General features: G+C 38.1%; 1 protein-coding gene across 1 annotated transcript; it reads right to left on the bottom strand.

The window, feature by feature from the left end:
* Positions 1-4,241: 4,241 nt before the first annotated feature.
* On the bottom strand, positions 4,242-24,402 carry LOC139719484 (putative ATP-dependent RNA helicase DHX57). The gene is made up of 26 exons (XM_071630901.1): positions 24,223-24,402; positions 22,586-22,930; positions 22,028-22,204; positions 21,411-21,599; positions 19,870-19,991; positions 18,449-19,329; positions 17,933-18,054; positions 17,156-17,351; positions 16,574-16,698; positions 15,988-16,121; positions 15,529-15,583; positions 14,575-14,789; positions 13,686-13,792; positions 13,173-13,279; positions 12,587-12,760; positions 11,423-11,586; positions 10,283-10,359; positions 9,676-9,771; positions 8,921-9,061; positions 8,291-8,386; positions 7,850-7,933; positions 7,197-7,334; positions 6,265-6,441; positions 5,822-5,911; positions 5,028-5,171; positions 4,242-4,385 (listed from the first exon to the last, which is right to left on the bottom strand). The coding sequence occupies exons 2-26, from the start codon at positions 22,909-22,911 to the stop codon at positions 4,242-4,244; spliced, it is 4,281 nt and encodes a 1,426-aa protein (XP_071487002.1). The 5' UTR covers positions 22,912-22,930; positions 24,223-24,402.
* Positions 24,403-24,796: the final 394 nt, after the last annotated feature.

The following is a 24,796-nucleotide window of genomic DNA, read 5'->3' on the forward strand; positions in this document are numbered from 1 at the left end:
CTGGAGAAAATCTGTTGACTTCAGTAAATGTTGATTTATGCTGAAGTCAGTAAAAGAAAAGGAACTTCAGAATTCAGGACTTTTTCTTTGAAGTGACTTCTGCAACTTATCAACTCGTGTGACATCGCCTTGGGTTTACATGACGTGACTCTTGAGTGATACAGTCATAACATTGTGTTGTATATGTCTCATTGTAAAAACAACTTCAGCCACTCCAACAAACAAATGGGATTGTTGCCATTCAGATATTCTGATGATATTTTAATATCTTCTCCTTTTGCTTGACAATGAAGCACAACCGCACAGTTTGATCTAATAATTTAGTATATTTTTTCTAGCTACAACTACATTTATGCAGATAATTGGCATGGACTTGTACACATACAATATGTAAAACAAAAGCACCAACAGGCTATTGTAATATTTCAAAGCCTAAAAGCTTTGATACGGTTAGATTATGCTTGGCACTGTATTATCAACACAATAAACAACTAGAAGAGTCCATTTTATGGGGTAATTTCATTTTCTTTTGTTCTTTCACTGACACAGTACAAGATATATTCCGTATGGATTTTAAGCATGCTTGAGTTCAGCACAATGCAATAGCGCAAGTAACACACTGTATTTCCTGATTAGCAGCAAGATTTCTTTGACCATGATTACAAGGCACCACTCATGTAGACTAACATTTCTTGGAAGACTTTTTCTTTACACTTGAGTAAATTGGGGTTTAAGTACAAGCAGACCAAAGCCTTCGTCCTTATGCCTTTAAGAAATACGGCAGCAGCATCTCCAACAGAGTACATGTATTTATGTTCCATAACATGTAAGTTTTGAAACGGTGATCCTGTTTCAAGAACAAATAGACTGTATATTTCTTCAAATGTTTGATTACACATTCAAATGCATGTAAAGCACATTAAATTTGCATGCATACAAATGCAGAAGGAAAAGTACTTCCCAAAATTGTGCGAGTCATATGGAATACATTGAGAAATGGATTAAAATATTTTCTCAGTTCCAGTGCACATTATTTACTATACTTTGTGTTGTCACGTTCCGTTCTCAACCATAAAGCCCTAATGATAAAATCTGACTTCTCATATTCTCTTGCAGTCACTGAGGCAATGCTTTTCGTGCAGTGGACGGACAGTCTCTCTCGGCCCTATCCCAATCTAGCGTTATTACAAATTATTTCTTATAAAGTCCAAAGTCCATGTTTATTTGCTCCAATGTGGGAAATAAAAAAATAAAATGAAAACTCCTAATTCTATTTGGTCTTCCACTCCTTTCATTAATAGCCATTATTAAATGTACTACAAAGTATATTTGTTTACAAGTATGAAAGTTGTATTTCAATGGTAGGGCCTTCAGGAGTGTCATTTCTTGGGTATGACCTTGAAGGCCATACACAGAAGTCAAAATGTGACACAGTACAATGTATATATATCAGTCATTAGAATATACAGTTCTGTATTCGAAAAATAATATGTCTAGATTCCACAAGCAAAATTACAGACCAGTGAAATGAGCATTAGTGAGCACTGTCAGAACAGTTTCAAGCACATTGTATTTGTAATGCCATTTGGTCATCTTACATGGCATTCAAAAGGGAAAGCTGACACTGAAAATATGTTGGTGTGAATAGAAACAGAAGAATGAGAGGAACAGGACGGTGAAAGTTTGAGCAAATTCTGTTCAAACCTAAGAAAGTTGTGATTTTTTTAAGTTGTGGTCTATCACACTCAAATTGGCAACTCCATGATGTAGTATGTGAGCCCACCTTCCATTTGTCATGATACATTGTAATAAAATTCCACAAATCTCTCTCTTTATGTTTCATCAGAATTGCTCAAACTTACACTGTCCTGTTCCTCCATTTTTCCTACACACTAATTTTCAGGGTGGACTTCCCCTTTAATTTGGGACTCAATGTAAAATTCTCTTGGTCTGGTGACTTACTCAGTTTGCAAGTGCACTTGCACAGACCTTTGCAGGTGAATTAAAAAACAAAACAAACAAAACAAATTCAATTTAAGAAAGGCATGTTGAGCTTGTACATCCAATATGGAGATTGCTTATTTTGGTTCTCTGTCACAAAATTTAACATTACATGACAAACACATACAGCGGAAACCATCATCTCCAAAATTTGATAACACACTAAAAATAAGAAACTTGCATGCAAGTTATGCAAGTCTACAAACCAATCTACATTTCTCCCTTGGATTACAGCTCATTCACCAAGGTCAAACTTTTAAATACAAGGCGAAGGTACTGTATACGCTATATATTTCGCGGGGGTTTTATTTTCGCGAATTTCGCGAGTCGGGAGCTATTCTCGAAATTAACAACACGCGAAAATATTACCTTCCAAAATGAATCCCTTGCCTTGATGATACGAAAATTTCAGTACTAGTATACCACGTCACGGCTTACCGAACAGACCATACTGGCAAAGCTTGTTTACGCACGTCCACGTCTACTTACGAATACTGTAGAGAGCCAATCCATTATCGCAAGGGGACCACTCGTCAGAAATCTAGCGCGATGGACTTAACCACTTCAAAAATGTTGAATTCTAACTTACTAGTTCGCAGAGTTTGGTAAGTTTTTTTTCATGCAGTGTATCACTAGTATCATTCTTATTTGCTAGTAAGTTGAAAATTCACACTTTCTTTACCACTTCATATTTTTTCTGGTCCCCCAATCGCGAATTTAACCACTCGCGAAAATGTGTGACAGCAGCAATTCGCGAAAATTTATGTACGCGAAAATTATAGCATATACAGTAGTAGCCAAAGCATCTAGATATATCCCTATATATTGCAGAACCATGGCTAGACCCTGGCTGGATCCTGGCCAGTACAACAACAAGATTTATGTAGATTTCCATGCACACGCTAAAATTTCAGGTTGCGGACCGCCCTGAACCATACATGTTCTTTCATTTTTAGCTAGATTGAGAAAATTGAATTCAAGCACATCAATATGTACTCTCCTCGTGTACCTGTCAAAAGACAGTTAACATGATGTAGAAGCTCATATTCCACTCAGCACATGTACAACAGTTCATTAATTTGGGGAGCATATGGCACAGACTCTTTGGTAAAAACTCGTGATGCTTCAATATTTGAGCATGCACTACAGTATTCTTCTCAACTGAAATACATTGTATCTCACATCTCCTGATTTCTGCATACACACATTGATAACCACATTCAATGCAAATAGTATAATTGTACGATGTATTTGCTTTTCTCTCAATCTCAACTTTTTTTTTTTTTTGCAATGACTAAGACAAATATTTAATTCATACTGACTTCAATATATGTATTAGCATACTAGCGGAACTACATCGAGTGTAGACATATTGTAGGATTGGCAGGCTTATAGCCTTGTAATACTGTACATCTAGTTTCATATTTTCACTTTTGCATACTACATTGTACAGCTGCAATTTACTTACTGGTAATTCATTGCTAGATGAAAACCCAAGTTGTGACAAATAATTGCACTATACCCACCATGAAGAGTTGTACTGTTTGTATGTATCATGCCTTCATCAAGATTTTAAAAATAAAAGATCTAGGCAATACATTGCAACTTCCTCATACGCAAAGTTCACAGAGAGTTCTATTCCCTTCTGAACACGAATGCACAATTAAAAACAACTTTAGTTGTTCATAGCATCTCCTTCATGGCTTAGTTGCACATCATGGCACTCTTTGATGTTATTGCTTGCATAGATTAATCTTCTGAATGGGACAGGATTGAATTCATGAATTCACTGTCAAATAATTTATTCCCTTTGCACATTTGCAAAACATTCATATAATTCTATTTCATGTGCCTTGTAAATTCTAGCAAAGTAATGATGATAGTAATGAATGAGATAATAGTGATGATGAAAATTATAATAATTTTCAATATTACTCTTCTATTGTTATGATTCTTGCCACACTGGTAAAGTAAACAGAAATCAGAAATGTCTAATTCCAATTGCACATCTCACATTAAGGATGTTATGTTTAAGTGGTATGCCAAACTAGTCAAATATGATTATAAATTATATATCATCCAGGTACTGGAACTCCTGATAGGCTTCACCGATTAGTAAACTGATTGGTCATGCAAGCAAGATTTATCTATTGGGAACTCCCTATGTGGCTCCCTCATTTGAGCGCTTCAGTCTTCAGTTGTGCGTACGGAGACAGACAGCTCGTGTCAAGAGCCCAGCATCACTGGGTGCTGATGAGCTGCACGATGGCTGCAATGATGCGGCTCCCTCGGGGGCAAGTGTTGAGATCCATGTCTGGCTGCTGGATCTTGTCGGCCAGGAGCTGATCCAGCTCCCTGCGTAGCTCCCTCATGAGCTCTCCCACCTGCCAGGGGGGAGTCGGGGAAGGTCAGGGAGGTCACTTTGTGGGATAGGGACTTCTTGGGGGACATTTCATCAACCGTTTTGTCCGATTTTTTTGACAAACTGATTTAAGCTACTGAAATCTATTATTGTAAAACCAGAAATGTTTGCCTACATGAAACTCACAAAGTTTGTGAGGAACCATGATACGCAAAACTAAAATGCACGTAAAGGTTTTTATCTACACAATCCAGTCCATGTAGTATATTCATACGTTTGTTTGTTTTTTCTACTGGCGGAAATTTGCGAAAGTTTATGCTGCAAAAGTTTCTGGTTTTACTGTAGTTCCTCAACACATCATCTTCATATAATTTCCTCTGCAAGAAAAACATCAGCTAAAAGTTATATTTGCTTACGAGTACATTTTCCTTACAATGGAAATTTGTCTACACAGTTATTACATAACATTTCAGTCATTTAACAATAAGATTCTGATCTCAACTATGTAAAAGTATAACTTTTACATAATTATCCCTACCATTCCTGCGCTACTTATTGATCAACATCTTAAATTTCCATATACTATCGATAATGCACACATAAAATTTGAATATGGTACTTTGAGAGAAACAAGGAATTAGCCTCTGAAGACTGGCACAGTTACCTCAATTGATTTGACCTTAAACTGAATCCAGCCAGAGTCAAGCGAGATGATGAACTCCCCGGCTTTAAGGTCAATGTTCAGCTCACAACCACCAAACAGCAGCAATGGGTAGACTGACACCATGCTGCAGTCACGAATGTAGACCTGTTTACAACCAAACACGCAAGGACAGTGTGCATGGATTTAAGCTACGATTGATGTATGAATACATCTACTCAACACCAAAGACACAATGATGACACAGACACAGATGATACAGAATGATGTAGTATTAAAACAACAGTACACTGGTACCACATCCATCACAAAAGTAGTAAGAATTCATTAATATTGTACTATGATGCATTGATGAGCGTATATCTGCTTAATTCCATACCAGACTTCCTCTGATTAGTCTTTTTCTTTCTTTCTTTTTTCATCTTGAATTTGTTATTATTTTTTTTTTTGGGGGGGGGGTAGTCTTGAGTGTCTATTTCATAAAACATAGTGTGTGAGTGATCTAGACTCTTACTTCTTTTCTACTCAAGGAGATATCTAGTAATGTAGGAGAGAGAGGAGGGGGCAGAAATACTTTTCATCCTCAGACAAAGCTTGATTCAATGCAACACTTATTTATACTTTTACAGTCTTACAAATACATATGTGGCTAGCACAATGCACTGCTGAATCCCTTGCTATGAGCAATAATGGGACTTCTATCTTGTTTAAACTGTGTTGATAAAACAAACAATACAAAACTTTACTCAATACAGCCTTTAAAGAAGCAAGACCTTTGTCTTTAAGAGTATTCTTACCTTCGACGTTTTCACCTTCTCCAAGAAGACAAGGTAGGGGCTCTCATAGTAACGCACTTGGAAGTTGACGGACTTGGGATGGACATTCACCTACAGTGAATCAAAAGAATGCAATGTCAAATCATAAGCTAATAAGTGCAGTGATATACAGTGACACTCGTGGCATGATTTTACAGTCAAGCTCATTTATAAGGTCAGTTGTTGTTTTGGGGGTTTTTTTGGTGGGAGAAATTTATTACATGTATGATACTTGTTCCCACTGTAGTATGCAATTTTAGATTTGAAGCAGAGCATAATATGTTATCATAAGAATTCAGTTTCTCCTAACACACTGATATGAAAGCTTCTTTCTGACAGTCAATATCACAACAAAACATACAGTATGAGGAATTTCTTTCCCCAGACAACTTAAAAGGAAATCAGGATTTATTCCTTAAACTCACGTAGCCATCATCCTTGGTTTTGAATTTCAGCTCCTGGGCCTTGGGGTTCATGGGGACAGCTCCTGAGCTGGTCAGACTGTACTTGGCCTCCGGAGTGAGGACCTGTACCACGTTGGGATAGAGGGCAGCACACAGTACTGCTACAATAAGCCGGTCATTGTTGGCATTGGTATTCACCTAGGCCCAGAGGGAAAGAAATAATGAAACAGAGATGTCAAAATGAGGGTTATTCCTGAAAAAAAAAAATTTAAAAAATCTTTGTCAATTATTGCTGTTTTCAATGTTTGTCAGGAAAAGAAGAAAGCAAATGGCATGCATGCACATGATAGTCCACACAAGAGCAAAACCACAGATGCTGCATGATGAAATTCAGCAAACAGTTCCAACCTACCTAGTATGGCCTTAAAATAATACTTATGATATGCTGGTACATCTGACAAACTATTATGTTTGTTAGCATTTCTATGCATACATGGTTTGTGGAAGGGCTTTGGAATTTTTTTCATCCACACTGTCAACTCTTAAGCAAATATTTAGCAACATTTTCTTTGCAAATTTTTTCGATATTGATCAATACTAGGTTAAACAGTTAAGGATGACATAACTAGTTGTGTTTGTGATAGCATTGATTACAGTTTAATGAAAACCCAAAACCCTTAAAATCTCCCATAGAAAATTGATTGACATACAAACACCGGTGTACACATACTTACAATTTACAACTCTTGAAAAAAAAAATCATCATGTACCTGACAACTCGTGTTAGGATGGGGAATTTTGTCTATGTCCATTTTGGACAGCATACAGAAGATTATGAGAAAGCTTTGTAAATCAAGCCACAAAGCATATTCCTCCTGAATATCTTGATATTGTTTTTTGAGTCTTTCCAATAACATGGCATGATTAAACATATGAGAAATATGATATCATACCTGTGGATGACAGGCCTTCAGGATCATGTCCCCAAATCCGTTAGACTTCCTGTCCATCTGGCGGGCCGACATTCCCACATCCACAAAGCCAATACTGCTGAGCAGCTCAGCAAACTGATGCTTCATGCTGGCTATCATCTACACCACACAGAAGCAGACATGTGGGACTAAGAAAACATATACTCTAGCCATGGGCTTCTATCTTAAAAACTGATGAATAGAAACTGCCCCTACTCGATTTCATGTCATCATTGACCTTAGTGAAATTGCTTAATATCTTTTTATTAAAAAAAAGCTTGTTTCATAACATTCTGCAAACCACTTTAACACAAGAAAAAAAAAAAATGATCCATGACAATGTGAAACATCTATTGCAACAATTGTGAACCACACAGAAATCTTGACAAAGTTCCTCCTTCACTGAATTTTATACAAATTATTGCTTCTTCTTTCCTTTGTTGTTTTGCCTAAATTTCTTCTTGAGAATATATTTGATAAAGTAAAAAGACAAACATAGTTTTAATGCTCTATACATTTTCTGATTATTTTCTTTACCGAAAAATGTATGGTATACTGTGCACGAATGAAACTCTCTTTATTGCAGATGATCTTTCATAGATACTTCTCTCTCCATACATTAAAATCATACCAACCTGAAGAGTCTTCACTGAAAGAAAGTTCTCATGGCAATATCTGTATCCAAAGTAGTTACTTCTGTCCAAGGCTGTTGTCCAGCCCTATGAAGTCATCAAAGTAAACAAGACAAATAAATAATAATAATGATAATCATGCTCAAATATGCACCTAGAAACGGTTCATTTACTTCAGCCTTGCATGATAACCTAAACGATTGATAATCAAAAGCAATTTGAAGTAAAAGCAAAGGTTCCGTATAAAAATGTAGACTCATACTAAGAAAGTTATAGAGAATTCAGTGCCAATGAGTTACTTATATATTCAGTTGGGATCTTGGAATAACCATTTATGTCATTTGGCACCAACTCGTCTGCCAACTAAACTACTTATACTTGAAATAGCTACCATATAGCTTTGTGGGAAATCATTTTAATGTTCACATAAGTTCATGCCCTGACCTTGTATGCCCTTAAAAGTGTCAGGTGATCACTGTTTCCAACAGCAAAGTCCAGTCGCTTCTTGTCTGCCTGGTCTCGCTTGTCAAACGGTGCCATCTATAGGTTGGAGATAGAACGTAGAATATCATCTGACCAAAAATGAACACACACAACATATCTCAAGTTAAGTGAATATGCAAGAATCCAATATCTAATGTAAACACCTTTTCCATGATGAGGGAAACAACTATGAACCTAGCAGATATAGTCATTCAAGCAAGCAAACACTAATCAATGCAAAGCAAACATGCACTGTAGCTATAACTCTTTTACAGGTTGGCAAAACAACAAAGGTAATTAATTGATCAGAAGACACATAAAGAAATACATGATATCTAAAATTTTATGAACAAGACTGAGCATGAGTAACTAAGATTGTACAATTCATAGTATACTACTCTAATGCAGGGATTAAAACCAATGTTTGTTGGTGATTGCAAATCTGTGTACAAGATATAACTGAAGTTAGAAAATAGACAGGAAAAAAAAATAAACTTACAAAAGGTGATCTGCTGTAGTTTGCAAAGCTATGTACCAAGATATAACTGAAGCTTGAAAATAGACAGGGGGAAAAAACAACCCAGAACTTACAAAAGGTGATCGGAAACTGAGACTTGCAGCAATGGTGAGTACAGGGTCCAGGCATTGGAAGATGGCACCAAACAACATTAGCTTGCCAATACGGACATCGACAGGGAGAGAGGCCAGATGGTAGCCCAGAGAGGTCAAATCCTGGTGAGTCAATTCAAAATGTATGTGGAACCAAGGCCTAATCCATACATGATTTGACATAAATAACACAAAAATATCATGAAAAGTAGTCGTCATCGATATACTGTACATAGAACCTGTATGGATCTTAAAATATCCCTGCTTGTCTTATCAGAATTAGATTGCATGGCATTAGACATTCATTTATCATCAAAGTTGGAAACAGTCAGTAAATGAGAATTTAGTTCATGAATACTTATTATATTCATTGATTAATACTTGAGAGATCATGTACTGAAGTATACATTGTGGAGGTTTCTGCACAATGTGGGAAGAAGAGGAAGAAATTAAATAACTTCCTTATTGGTATTCAATCTACAAAATATCTACACACACTGTACACACATCACAGGTGTATCACATACATATTTCTAAGAAATAATGCAGTCACTACTGTATACGCCATATATTTAGCGAGTCTAAATTTTCGCAAATTGGGACTTCCCGACGATTTCGCAAGTGGTTAAATTCGCGATCATGAAGTCTGCAAACACAAACAAAATTTGTACTGCCATGCAGAGTCTACATTTTTGATACCTATGACAATAAAGTCTGTTAAAGTTGTATGAATTTACCTGATCCACTGAGAGGGCACCTAGGTCTTGAAGTCGCTGCACAGCATCATCAATACTCTCAGTCTTTGGAGGCTCCAGCAGTTTGTTGAGAACATCCTTATAGGAACATGAATTGATATAAACTTTTAAATACATCATTGAATACCTCAAGCAGTTTGATATGACAATACTTATTACCAGAAATATAAGCATGTTGTAATTCAATTATACAAGTAAATTACTAGTGTTGAAAGTCATTGCAAACACAGGGTTAGATTGCAGATATCTTTAAACCATGATAATATACTAATAAATAATGTTGAAACTCTCATTCTGCCCCTTCAAACATTAGTATTTTATCAAGTCATTCAATTACCCAATTCCTAGTATTCCTAATATGACGTTACAACACATTCTGCTTATCTTCACATGTTGATACCCTCTCTACATTCAAATGGTGCTAACCGACTTTTGTTAGCATCTGTAGGCATTAATTGAGTCAGCCTGAATGGACTGATTACAAGAAAATATCATCGGCCTCATGCCAAAAGGGTCCTAACAGTGTACAAAGTCTATGGTGTTAAGGCCCTTCTGGCATGAGGCCAACAATATTTGGATGAGTACAAACCTTAACATGGTATCCTTGGAATACATCTAAAATCTTAATCCTCAGAACAAGTTGCTCCAGAGGAATTCGCTGGATCTCTGTAAGAGAACAAAAAGTAAAGAAATGAGGGGGAATAGTACACTGTACTGTAACACACACATACAGCAATCAATCACTCCATCTGTATGTATCTTATATCTATAGGTTTAAACATGTGCTTAATAGTCTCAACCGTTTTGTTTACATAAAACAGAGATACTTAGTATTCAATATATGAGAATTCATCATATCATATCATATTCATGAATATGATTTATCACATGGCCTTCTTTACTAACTTCATTGTTGTTAGTCCTGGTCACTAGCTATATTGCAAGCCCACTTGGTAGTGGATGCCATCTATTACTTACCAAGAGAGCATTCCTTCCCACTTCTCAAAATCAAGATTAGTCTACATAAATCTTTTACATCCTGGCAGGTACCTAGTCCACTTCTAGGCAGGGTGCATACAAACATATTGCTGCATTATTTATGTGTGAAGCAATTTCATTGGCATGAAGATAACTACCCCGAACACTAGTGTCATGGAAGTTACCAGCAAAGCTAAAACTAAGTCAAGCATTAACACTGTCACTCTTTTACAAAAGAGATTACAAGGATTACTGGTGTGTAATTCCCATCCATGGATAGTAAGCTTCTGGAAATCTGTTCTGACTGGCAAAGAAAGTACAGAAAGGGGTTACGATCACTAGTGCCAATGCCCATACTGTAAAACGTGATATTTTTATGGCATGAAATTTTTGCGAATTTGAGCTGACGGCCTTTTTCACTGCATGAAATTTTTGCGAAGTGCCTCTGGCATTTTATGCATATAATGTAGACAAGAACTTTTGCATGCATTCTAATTTTGCAAATCTTGGCTCTCGCAAAATATGCCAAATTAAAATGCACGCGAACATTCCTCGCTTTACAATATACAAGGCAGGGAAAAAATTCAATCAACCCATCATTATCATTATTATTATCATTATCAATATCATTATTATCATTATTATTATCATTATTATTATCTTCATCATCATCACCATCATCATCACCATCATCATCATCACCATCATCATCATCATCATTATTTTTTAATCATTACAGATCACGCCATACCTGGTTGCTGCTGGTCCCGAAGCACATGTCCAAATGTATGGTTGGTGAAGAGATGGAAGCACACACCTGCTGCCACACGACCTGCACGACCTCGACGCTGCATGGCATTAGCCTTAGACACCCAAACTGTTTCAAGGGACTCCATACGCTTGCCTGAGTCGTACCTACAAAGATGGGAACAGAGGGATTGACACAAGGGGGCAAAAGGAGAGAAGAAGGAAAGAAGATAATAGAGAGGGAAGGAGAAAGAGAGAAGGAGAGACAGATAGAGGGAGAAAGAGAGTAGGGAAAGGAGGGGAGGGGGTGGAGAAAAGGAGAAGAGCAAGAGAGACAGAAGACAGAGAGGTGAGGATAGTATGCAGCTTTTTCTTTTATTATTCATAACATCTCACCAGCTGGTAGATAACAAATAAAAACATGCATTCATTTTTACTCTGTACTGCTTAGAATCAAGACTACTGGTAAAAGTGTGCATGGAGTACCAGTCATTTAAGTAGAAGCTCCTGTTCACAGGTACTCGCTTATTTCACACAAAACTGATCTGAAGCTAATATTTGGTGTAAGAACAGGAGGTGTCATATCAGCATGCAAACTGCAAATGAGCATAGCAGAAAGCATAAATACCCGAGCTTAACTGATATGCCTTGTAAGAACTCAAGGTCTCTCCTATCCACCTTGGGTAACAAAAAAAAAAAAAAAAAAAAAATTAATTTGGTAACTTATCACGTAATCACCAGGAACAGAATATTGCAGTATGCTTGCCTCATGAGAAGCTCAATTACATCTTGTTTGACAATCCCTGTGATGTTTGAAAGAATGAGAGCTCCTTTATTTCCAGCTTGAATGAACTTTTCATTTTTTGTATTTATTGAACAACCAATTAAGTATTATTGCATTTGAAGAATGCATTAGAAAAAAGATTGATAACATGGCATATGAACTTTTTTCAAATGGCAAGGAATATATGAATTTTTTCATGAAATAACACAATGATCAATAGCATACTAACAAGACACCAGACAATTAAAAAAAGCACGCATCTATTTGTGGATCATGCGGAGTTCATTAACTTAGAGTTGTACTGCGAAAAAAAAAGAGAAGGTTGACTGACACATTACAAAGGAAAGCAAATAGATGTCTGTAGCATCCTGTGGAATCACAAACCTCTTCTCTTTCATTCTGCCAGCATCAATGACATAGACAATATCATCGATGGTGATGGAGGTTTCAGCAATGTTGGTTGCTATGACGATTTTAGTGACACCTTCCTGTGGCTTGTCAAAGGCTGCATTTTGTTCATCACTTGATAAGGAAGAGTGCAGCGGTACCAGTTTGTATCTAGTGGAAGAGATCAAACAAATTTAATAGCACAAAAGAAAGCAGACATGCATGAAATATTTGAATTCTGACTGCAAAAGTCAACTTCTCCAATCTTACCTTGACTGGTATCAAATTCCTTCAAAGTAATGTATATTCTCATTACAGACTTACTGAAAGAATCATACAACTGGCTGTAATTAGTCATTACTAGATCAATTCTCACAATCTCATTCATGAATCCCTGTAATGATGTTCTCTTGAAGTGAGACCACAAGATGACTTTGCATATTACAATGTGGTAAAGGCATAAAAATCTCTGAATGACAAAATAGCTATCCTGCTTTTAAAAGGACAAAACAGCAAGCAAACACAAAACACAATAGAAAAAGCAACCAACCAATGACTTCTATTGTTAGAGAGCATCACTTACTTTTTCTGCTTCCTTGGTCCACATAGAGAGCTCTGGAGCTGTTCATACAAGTCTGATATTTCCCCCATGCCAGGCAAGAAGATCAGAATAGCACCATCCTTTGGATACTAAAATAGGATACATCCAAATGAAATAACAGAAAACTTTGAGGTACAGAAATCCTACATAAGATTAGTATTGAAAGATGGTACAATGTAAATAATATAATTTTCAGCTACAGCTAAAGCAACAAATAATATCCCTATGCGTACATCCCTGTACTCAAGGTTTTTATATGCCTCCTGTTAAATAATTGTACATTATCAGTGCTGCTTTTTCAATTTTCCCCTTGTGGTTTCCCAAAACTAACAGAATTTCCAGCATCTTGACAAATACCACGACTATCAAATGTTCAAAGAAATGAACAGAGCATACTGTGAGGTAATCCTTGCTGTAATGGGCCAAATAACTTAAAGAATTAACTGCAGTTTGAGTACACAAATGGAAATTCCTTGAAGAGAATGACAGACTTACTTCATGATCTCCATCAACAATCCATTTGACAAGCTCCTCTATAAGGTCATTGTTGAGTTTCTCTGGGTCAATGGTGGCAAGAGTCTTGATGGTTGACATTTCATATTCTTGACACAGAAGGAAGAAAAAAAAAAGGCATATTTCTAGTTGCTAATATATATAAATGCTTAATTTTGATTTGCACAGATGTAGCACTATTACACTCTGCTTCATTTTCAAATGTGACAAATGAAACAAGAAGAGATAAAGATGACTTCAGCTTTATATGACCACTGCATTCCTTCATAAATAACAAATGGACACATTTAAGGAATATTTACAGAGTAAACATTGACAAAAATTGGGGGCACTGCTTCATACCTTATGCTCCATATCCACTAACTTTTGATACCAGCTAAACAGGATACTAAATCCTTTCCTACAGAAGTCTTTGTTCATTCCGTTCCAGGGCTCAGAGACCTTTTCTTGTCCACAGTTACACATGCATTTTGTCTATTTCTTGCTGTTGATACTACAAAATTTGTCCTGGTTGCTTACTTTGGTGCTGATCTTCACTGACATGATATCTAAATATGTACATATAAATACAAGTTCCATATCAGGGGACAATGAAGCCAGTATCATCCTCTGCTATTTTCTGCTATATTCTCTATTTGATTATTCTTCAAACGCCGCCAAGCAGTATATTCAGTAAATACAGCTTAACAAAACATATCTCCTTTTATGTGAAATCGAATACAAGATTAGGTCATTCTTCATGTAATTTAATCAACTCTTGTCAGATCTTGTGAGATACCTGCACGCACAGTCATTTGAGATTTACTTCCAGTCAATTTTTCTGACCACCAGATGTCGAAACTAAAGAGCAAATGCTGCCACAACTACTTACCCGAGTATCTGAGAGCCATTTGAGGGACAGTCAGGTTGGAATCTCTGACGTTATCAGCTGCTGGAGTGAACGTAGTTTGAGCAAATGCTGCAGCAATGTCTTCCTCAAGGTCAGCATACCTGACCTTGCCTAGCGCCCTCGCAGATGCCTCCGAGGGAGCCGCATTGCTTCGTTTGAGAGGTCTGGCTAGTGGGGAATTCTCATCAAGGACATACCTGCAAATATCAAAGAGAACAAAATAATATAGCTTCATCTTGTTTCAACTAAATTTTCACAGTGATGCCAACAAATGTTGTCTTCAAACATGAAAGTCTCTCTCTAGGATTTAGCTATCTCTATTGTGATCAAATATGCGGTTGTATCTATGGGTAGGGTGTACATTCGTTGGTCAATTTGTAAATAAAGAGGGAGAGAGAAGAAATGACCATGACTGTGGCAATGATGCATGTGAATTCCTCAGAAAAAAAAATAGAGGTCAATAGAAGTGTGAGACTGTTGCTTTGTACAACATAGTTGCTTTTGTTTTGTGCATTCATTTTCACTGTCCCACTCTCAACTGATTAAGTGATGTACTAGATCTAAAAGTAAATGCTCATGATATTGTTGGCTAATTTGACACAGTCCTATTATGCAGACAGAGCATGAATTTCTGCTGACTTCTTTCTATCCATCAACCTCAGCTACTGCTAACTTACTTTAACTGTTTCTGGTATAAGTACCTGTGATAACTAGAATGAAAGAAATGCATCAGTGTTGAAAGTTAACAACTATAGACCATTCTACCTTTTTAACGGCTACAAATTAATGAGTTTTATTTTGACACTGCTCTTTTAGGCATCTTCTGATAAATGCTTACATATGGTAGTCACTCCCCTTATAAGCAATGCTGAGTCCAGAAACAGCCTGGGCAGAAACACAGAAAAGATGACTTAAAAATGATCTCGTCAAACTTACCCAGTAAACTCTATAGCATCCTCCAGAAAATACTGGTCCACAGGAAACGTTTTACCTGTATATGATTTGAAAGAGACTCTAGTGTGACTAAGAAATATTCTTCAGTGCATGAAAGATGAATAGCAAGAACATCAAAATGGAATCAGATCTCTCAGATTAGGTTTCTATATAGAAATTGAAGCATACATTTGCTGGTCTATACTTGCCTACAAGGTGCAGCTCATAATAATATCACAAACACTTGTTTCTCTCATTTATATTAATTTACTAGATTCCCTTCAGCAGTGGCTACTACAACTTTGCAACAATAAAATGTACGTCTCCATGTCACCTGCAGGAACTTACTGAAAATTACTAGTTTAGCTGTGATGAAATGCACCTTGAAATCAATACATATTTAAATAAATATCATGCAGATCTATATCAAACAAACACAAAACTTTGTTGTTGGCCACATACCAGGTATATTTATGACAGGGCAATTAAAAAAGTACTGAGAAAAGAGATCTGCATTCAGTGTGGCGCTCATGAGGATAACACGTAGGTCTGGTCGCTGGGGAAGCATGTCTCGTAGCACCATCATCAGAAAGTCACTAAATAGGAGAAAATGCAATCAGAGGCAAAATATACATTACTGGTATTTAAATTGACATGAAATCAAGGCAGTCTATGAACTACAGGGGCAGATCCAGGAATTCCCTAAAGGGGGGGCAAACAATATTTCTGGTGCTACTTCCGGGTTTCATGTTATTTTTTTCTTATCATTTCTATTGTTTTAACAACATATAAAGAGGGGGCGCGCGCCCGGTGTGCCCACCTCTGGATCCGCCACTGCTTCATCAAACATGCATACATGAAACTTGAAATATTAGCCAAATTCAGATGTAAAGGAAAATATAAGTGTGTTCTGAAATATATACCACAAGACCTTGTCATTTACATTAATAAAAGTACTGCGTGCAAGTAAGTAGCTCCAAGGTCTGAGAGGTCTTTGCCTCTTTTGTAAATCTAATCTACGACAAACTTGTAGAGACCTAGAGCTCACCTCTCTTCACTTCTCTCATGGACCTCATCAACAATGACATGACTGACCCCACTCAGCTCAGGGTCACTCTCCAGTCTCCTTAGGAGGATCCCCGTTGTGCAGAAGGTCAGTCTGGTGGACGATGACTGCAAATACAAGACGGTTCACAACATCATATTCATCAACACCCAACTTTCAAAACCTGGATGTTGATTCCAGTATAATGTGCCTTCACATTTTTCACAAGATAAATTCCTACTCACAAAGATCAAAACCATTTGGATTGACACATTTTTGTGGTAAAATAATTGGAGGCTAAAGATGGCAACAGATCAACATAGCTATGTGTGTCAAAATTTTGAAAACAAACTTTTCATTAATGTACTACTACAGGAGCTCCATTGCAATATTTTGTTTCATTTGTCACAGCATTCCACATTTGTCAAATTGAACGCAAGATATCACTTACACGGAAGGCAGGTTTTGACAAAAAACATGTAGTGATCTGGCTATTGGTAGCTCTGGAAGACTTTCATCTTGATTTTTGTCTCTTGTTTCCTATGCAGAGGTCAAAGTGACAAATCAATCATTGTGCTCACTGACCTGTTTATTTTCCAGTCTGATCTGGTAGCCAACAATGTCTCCTATCCTAGTGGTTCTCTCCTTGGCAACTCTCTCTGCCACAGCAGTGGCAGAGATCCTCCTTGGCTGGGTGCAGATGATGTTGCACAGCTCCGACCCTTTCTTCCTCAGGGACGTATCCAGGATGAACTGAGGTACCTGTGTAGTCTTGCCACAGCTGAGTTTCACCAAAAATCATATGTGGCTCACATGTAAGCACTGGTCCAGTAGTGTTTAGTGTGTTTGGTTTGCAAAATGTCTGTCACAGGTCTAAGCTCTAGCTCTTTCATGGAAGTCCATAAAGCATGGTTAAATCTTTACTGCTTCTGTTTGCACATGTGATGTGTGCAAGGTGTACCAGAAAAAAACAAATGGAATAAATCTAAAATAGTCTACCACAATGAATAGGCATAATCCTACCATGGCAGAAACAGTGTGAAAAACTATATTAATTTCAGATGAATTAAAGAATATGGAGTGTCAAAATTATTTAAATAGCAATTTTGTAAAACTGTTGGTACACAAAGAAGTAGGATCACTGGGGGACAGGGTGTCAGTAAACAAATTAATAGGAAAGCTCACACTAAGTTCATATGATTTCTTGATTGGATTTATGATATCAACATATTGGTTTATTATTTGATTGGTAATGCAAAACCTTGCCTCTCATAGCAAAGTTCAGATAAACAGGAAAGGAGTTTGAGAATGGGGGCTCATATCCTTAAAGGCAACACGGAATTGACAAAGAAGTTTATTCACCCTGTAGCTCCACTGACAACAAGGACCTGATATTCATCCAGGGTCTCCAGGATGTTGTCCTGTTCTTTCCATGCTGGTAAAGTCTCTCTTCTTCCCATCATTGCTTTGTAGGCACTGCTGGTCTAAATCATCAGTAAACAGGCATGTACATCCATGATATATCATGAAATGGAAGTGCATACTACATGAATAGAAACATAGAATTATGGACAAAGGGAACTATCCTTAAAGTGCATAAGAGAAATAAGGAGTGAAGGAAATTCTTTATTGTCTTCTAAATTCTATCCTCCAGTGATTAAACATGACAGCTCAAAATGTCAAGGAAACCTCACTTGTTCTAGTCTACCTTCAATACTGGATGTTTACGGAAATGATATTGTTTTTAAATGTGAACTGAAGCGATGTAGCCAAAAAAAAATGTCATACAGACTTATCAAACAAGAGGAATTAATACCCAATTTAATTCTATTATTGAAGTACTTGAGAAAAAAAAAGGAAAAGAAATAAAGAATGAACCTGTGATCTCCTGAATTGGTCTTTCAATCTCTTGTTATCCTTCCCCTCATCTTTTCTGCTCCTCTTTGGTGGTACATACAGGCTCTTTCCCAGACTTTTGGCCCCATCTCGTCCTGTTAGCACTGCAGACTGCTTTTCAATTTCCTTTGAAATTTCTGCAGATTGGCTACTCGAGGGCTCCTCCAGGATTTCTTTACCAGCATCCTCCAATGGCTCGTCATCTTCATCATTCACTTCCTCATCTTGCACTTTACTCTTGGAGGCAGATGACTTTGACGACTGGAACCTGACCAGTTTTTCCACCAGCATGGCTGCCATGTCCTCCTCATCCTCCAAGATGCCCACGAGGCTAAACACGGCAGGGCTCCCACTCGGGGCCTGCTCAGCCGCAGCACTCGCCAGCCGCTTCGTCACATTCAGGCACCGGGCAGTCTGGAAATCTGGATGGGTGGAGGAGAAACCTATAATGGGCGGTTCCCATGGATACAGGTTATCTTTGGGAAATCTGATCTCCAACAAAAACCACTTGTTATCCTCTACGGCCTCAGATGATGCTTGTTCAGCTGCACCCTCCTTGGTGTCCCAGAGGGGGTCATGGAAAAATTTGCAACTGCTGCCAAATTTACAGTGTCCCTGCTGGTAGAAGTGGCACACATTTCGCCTCTGCCCACTCGGTGGGCCTCTCCTTTCGGTCCTTTTTTTATTGTTCACATGGGTTTCTTTGAGGCACGTATTGATGTGCGAGAGCTCTAACTTCATGGTCCACACATTGTTAGGTATCCTCTCCATGAAGTCAGAGCCATAAATGGCACTTAAGGCAAGGGCTTCTTCTTGTCTCTGTTCCAATGCATCTTCCATGGAGACACTATCATCGAGTGCGTCTAGACAAAGAGAAACAATACCACATACAGGTAAAGCCTTAACATTAAACATCACAGAACAGTCTGTGGTGAGATAAAATTTCCCTCATTTCACTTCCAAGACCTTTAAGCATCTTATGAGATATATTTGTATGTCTCTTGTACACATAATTCAAAAATATCCATTTCTAGTCTGAAATGCATTGTATCTGCTAATATCTTGTAAGGAAGGCAAAGTTCAACTGCACAACACCTCACAGAAGAAATTTTAGTGGAATTAGATTTCTTTGATTATAAGAAATCTATCAAGCCAAGAAACAAGGCAGTTCTGTAAATGGTAAAATTCATCTTATCTTTCATTGTCCATGGGTTCTTCTTGGTTTTAGAGAAAAGTCAGAGACTTTTTATCACTTTGCATGCCTAATTTCTACTGACACAGGAATCTTTTAAACCATCGTCAGCAATACATGATGCATGTGACTTATCTTTTGAATTCAGACGCAGTGAACAGTCAACTTTTAAATTGTCACGCGCTGAACGAATAGCCCCTTTCATGGGTACCTTTATCTAATGTAAGTTGCAGACTCTTTGTGAAATCCCGATAGAGTTGCTCAAGGGCCAGCCCGGCATCTCCATCATTCTCCTCCAGAGCCTGCATACACTCCTGCCTTGGGTAACCACACCTGTAGGAAGACACAGTGTGATCATACAGTGGCCTGTAAATACCGGTGAAGGCCCTCTCGCTTTAAAAGGTTTACATTCCACACTTTGCATATTCTTCCAAGACCAACAGTAAGGCAAAGAGTGAATCGTGCAAGTGATTTACGCTCCCAACAGAGCCTGTATGGACACAGGTTGGAATTCTTTCTATGTTAAAAATTGTTTCCTATTTGAATTCTCTATCGAAATGGTATTGGGCAATCAGCAAGCTTACAGTTAAAATGACATTAGTCTATACTTGATACATTGATCTTATGCAGCTGAAGATGAAACACTCATTTTCATTTGTTTTCATTTGACACGGCACACACGAGCCTTCCCCCTGGATACAGGAAGAGTGCGACATACATAGACTAGTGCCTTGATGGAATGCTATTTATATGTTTCATATGGGGATTCTGTTATACCATGATAGGTGTAATCAATAACATATCATATTTCAGTGCATTAAGATATCACTTTATCAGAATTAATAATGATGATACAGTACATTGTATATCACTAATCATAATCAAAGTTTGCAATCAAAGATATCCTTTTATGAAAGAAAATAGACACTTCTGTGAGTTTTACAGCAAAAGCACACTCTTACATAGAAAAGGTAATATGCAAAACTACACACAATTCTGACACAGAAAGAGAACAGATATTGACAGCAGAAACTCTGAACTTTCTAGTCAAGTAGTTTTTCACCTCAGTAATACTCAAAAACAAGAATTTAGGCCACAAAGGCAGACACAATAGTGTTCATTTTGGGCACCTGATATACAAGGTGCCTGTCTATAAAATTGATGCTACCATCTGGTTTTGTTATGGCATGCAACAATTTATTTCCTGTTTGCAATGCTACCAAACTATGTTCACTGTACAGTGTATGTCTCTTTTCCTTAGTCAAATAATGTGAAAAATCACATTTTTATTTCAATTCCCACTACCTACTTCCTATTTGTTTCATTTTAGTTAATGCAGACACTTGCACTTGTAGTTTTACTAGTACACATCTTCAATGATCTGTCAACTCAGACCTCTTTGAAATGAACACATAGTCTACATACTACCGTAAAACGAGGAATCTTCGCGTGCACTTTAATTTCGCGAATTTCGCGAGTGCCAAGATTCGCAAAATTAAAATGCACGCGAAAGTTCTTGTTTACACTATATGCATTGAACGCCAGTGGCACTTCGCGAAAATTTCATGTCACAAAAAAGGCTGTCAGCTCCAATTCGTGAAAATTTCATGCCGCGAATATATCATGTTTTACAGTATATCCCACTCTACTCTATCCTCAGTCCAATATAAATTGGACATGGGCTATGAGCTGTAGCATGTCTTGTTTTGTTCTGTTCTTGGTTCGTCATGATGAGACGTGGAGCACACGTACCTGATCAGCTTCTCAACCGCATACTTGCTGAACTGCTGTTTGTCTTTCTTGGCATTGCCATCACTTCCCTCTGCCTGCCAAGCAACCAGTGGATTGAAAACAGATCCTGCTGCTTCTACTACTAGCGAGTTATCATCTGTCCAAAAATGCCTAGCAGTGTCATAGTCCAGCTCCTCATAATCCTCCTCACTGAAACAAGCACAGGAAAAAAGAAACAAATGATCAATCATAAAACCATTGTACCTGACATCTCAGTTTAAGATCGCCCCCTCAGTGTATCCTAAATAATCACATCCATTTATTGTCAATTGTTCAATTCAACAACACTTTTATATTTACTGACATCAGTCATCTAGCAGACTAAGTACAAACAACAGGACTTTAGTTGATACACCTTCCTGTTTTGTCAGAGTTGGGTTTGCATCACATAAAATTCAAAATTTCCATGATTTTGCTTACAGGTTTGCTGCATATGACATAAGACTATAAAAAAGATCTTTGTTGCAATCTAAATGCAGTATTCAAAGTATTCTAATTTATCTGCTTGCTGAGAATGAATTCTGAAGAGAGGAGGAAGATGAGGAAAGAGCAGTAATCTTGACAATGTCATAACTCACTCAATGTCAAAGTCCATTTCAGTTCCATGCAATTCTCTGAGGACATCCTTGACAAGTTCCTGATTCTCATCACTCATGTGGAGGGACTGCATCTTGACCTTGCTGGAAGGATGGGCTCGTCTTCTGCCTTGATGAGACTGGTTGTAGCCTTGATGAGACTGGTTGTAGCTCCTTCCACTATCACAGAAATGGAATTACACATAATAGATGGTCTTATCATCTGACAGTGTACAATGCTTGACCGATATCCTTGCAACGACCTTTCCATGTGATAGTTATAAATTCATTGATCTTACTACAGTGAGACTGATCCACAGTATTCTCTGGTGAAGGGCAAAGGAAAAAGTGTACCAAATTTGTATCAATCTTCATATCTTCACCCTCTTTGGAACACTTCACAAGGCTAAAAAAAACCACAACACACAAATCAACTGTCTGTAGTATTGAGACTTGCAGCACATTTTAAAAAAACCAAATAAGCACAGTCAAACACAATTTCTTTCTCCTGTATTGTACATTGTTTGACATTGCTGATAAAATAAACAGATATTTAATTACCTTGACGAGCTACCTGAAGAGCTTGTTTTCTCTTGCCGAGGCATCAACACAAAGTCATCATCGTCATACATCATGTCAACGCCTTTGCCTTTCCTCGCACCAGTCTCTGCTCGTGGTCCCTGGGGCCTTGCCCCTCCCTGCTGCCTCTGCTGCTGACCCCCCTGACTGCCAGGGCCACCTCCCCTTCCTCTGCCTCCTCCTCTGCCTCTTTGTGACCCTCTTCCAGCCCCTCTTCCTCCTCCACCTCGACCCCTTGGCTGATTGAAGCGCCCACCACCTCGATTGGGTCTACCCCCTCTCTTCTTCACACCTGTTGGCTGACTCATGATTCTGTCCTCCCTTTCACTGATAGACACCAAAGAGGTTCAAATGAAACAGGAAAATGTGATATGAAATGTAGGTATTTTCAACTATGTCAGAATGTTGGCACGTTTGACACTCTATGAAGTACTATTAGTACTATTAGTAAAATGACATTACTTCCACGATGACATTTTGCAAATAGAATATCATTTGGAAAATGTCACATGAAAGCAATTCTGAAATTGTGTGCAGCTTTGTACCATCACTTTGAGCTGTCACCTGTGAAATGTAACAATTTTTAACCAAGTATTTGTAACATCACAGAGCAATTCTGGCATCGTGCACTGTGTTGTACCATCAATCTGTAAAATGTAGCAATTTCAAGCAAAGCAACTGTCATGTCAAAAACAATTTTGATATTGCGCAATGCTTCATACATTCAATACGAGAAATGTAACAATTTCTAACAAAACAATTGTGATGTCACAAGGCAAGTCTGACATTGCGCATTATTGCTCGTACCGTCACTCTGTGAAACGTACCATTTTCGAACAAAACAATTGTAATATCACAACTAGCAATTCTGACATCGTGTGCTGCTTCTATCTTAGGGTAAGTGTAGGGCTCCCTCACAACATCGCATCACCGATATGACTTCTTGCCTCACATATTTTTCTATTTTCCCCTTCTTTTGTTTACATTTTTTATCCAAAATACACACAAAAAAATATAGATCTTGACAGTCTAGCTATGCCTTATTTGCTTAATTTTGAGTTTCTGGTTAGAACTCTTGTCTATGTAAAGGCCTCTGAGCCAGTAGTTTAACCAGAAACTGTCACGCCCACGGTCACGGCAAAGTATTTGTATGTAGGCCCCTTCTCCACTATTAACCGTTTTGGAACTTTAAACCCCTAAGTTCTAACGTGTTACTGTTTATACTACACCGGTATAGTACCGGCGGCACTTGTACTGATTTTTGTGCCTAGAAATTCTAGTAGAAAGAGAGGGAGAGAGAGGAGAAGTATTAATTGGAAGCGTGGGGAAGAATAAAAGTTTTCAATGAGGTTTATGCTTGAATAATGCTTACAAAAACTACATTAGATGATGAGGAGGTAAAAGCTATGCCAGAAAGTATACCTCTATCATAGACATAGTCTATGTCGATAAACTCTCGCAACGTTGCAGTGCTAGTAGCTAGTGCTAGGGCGAGCGAGTGATAGTGAGCGAGCCGCGCTAGGCTTCGCCTGTCTGCCACGACAGCCCCCGCATGTGCACTAGTTTCTACTCCCTAATCATCCACAGCACAGCATCCATACAAGTCCTAAGTTACAAACCTTTAGATATCTACTAGAAGTCAGTCCGTGTCACTATGCGAACGGTTCTGAAGATATATAGGTGCTAATACATTTCGGGCTTCTTTAGACTCTACTTCGAAAGCTGATGAACACAGCGTGCCAGGCCGGGTAGATAAAAGTGGCTGGTGTCTTCCTGACTGCAGCTAGCGCTGTGCACACTTTCCGTCCATAGCATACATGTACAATGTACGAAGTGTAGATTCCAGTACAATGCAAAAACTATTTTTCTGAGATGTCAAGACGTTGCGCAACATCATGAATGATCATGTTGCATGTTGATTACCTTGTAGGTTAGACGGCAGCGGCAGTGCAGGGGGCTTGTACAACTCATAAATTGGACGCCATGTCGTTACCCAGCGTACAGTGCGCTTATGATTTTAGCGTGTGCGCTTATGGTTTTAGCGTGTGCGCTTGGAGGGTTAAGTGTGTACGCGCAGGCGTCCCAAAGGCACGGTGTTGCTTGACTTTTCTTTCTCTTAGAGAGAGAGAGAGAGAGAGAGAGGGGGGTGGGGGAGAGAAAGGGGGTAGGTTGAGGGAGGGACATTCTTTCATT

This window comes from Diadema antillarum, unplaced genomic scaffold, assembly GCF_040938485.1.
Source record: "Diadema antillarum isolate AM-2024a unplaced genomic scaffold, OU_Dant_1.0 scf00000111, whole genome shotgun sequence".
NCBI lineage: Eukaryota > Metazoa > Echinodermata > Echinoidea > Diadematoida > Diadematidae > Diadema > Diadema antillarum.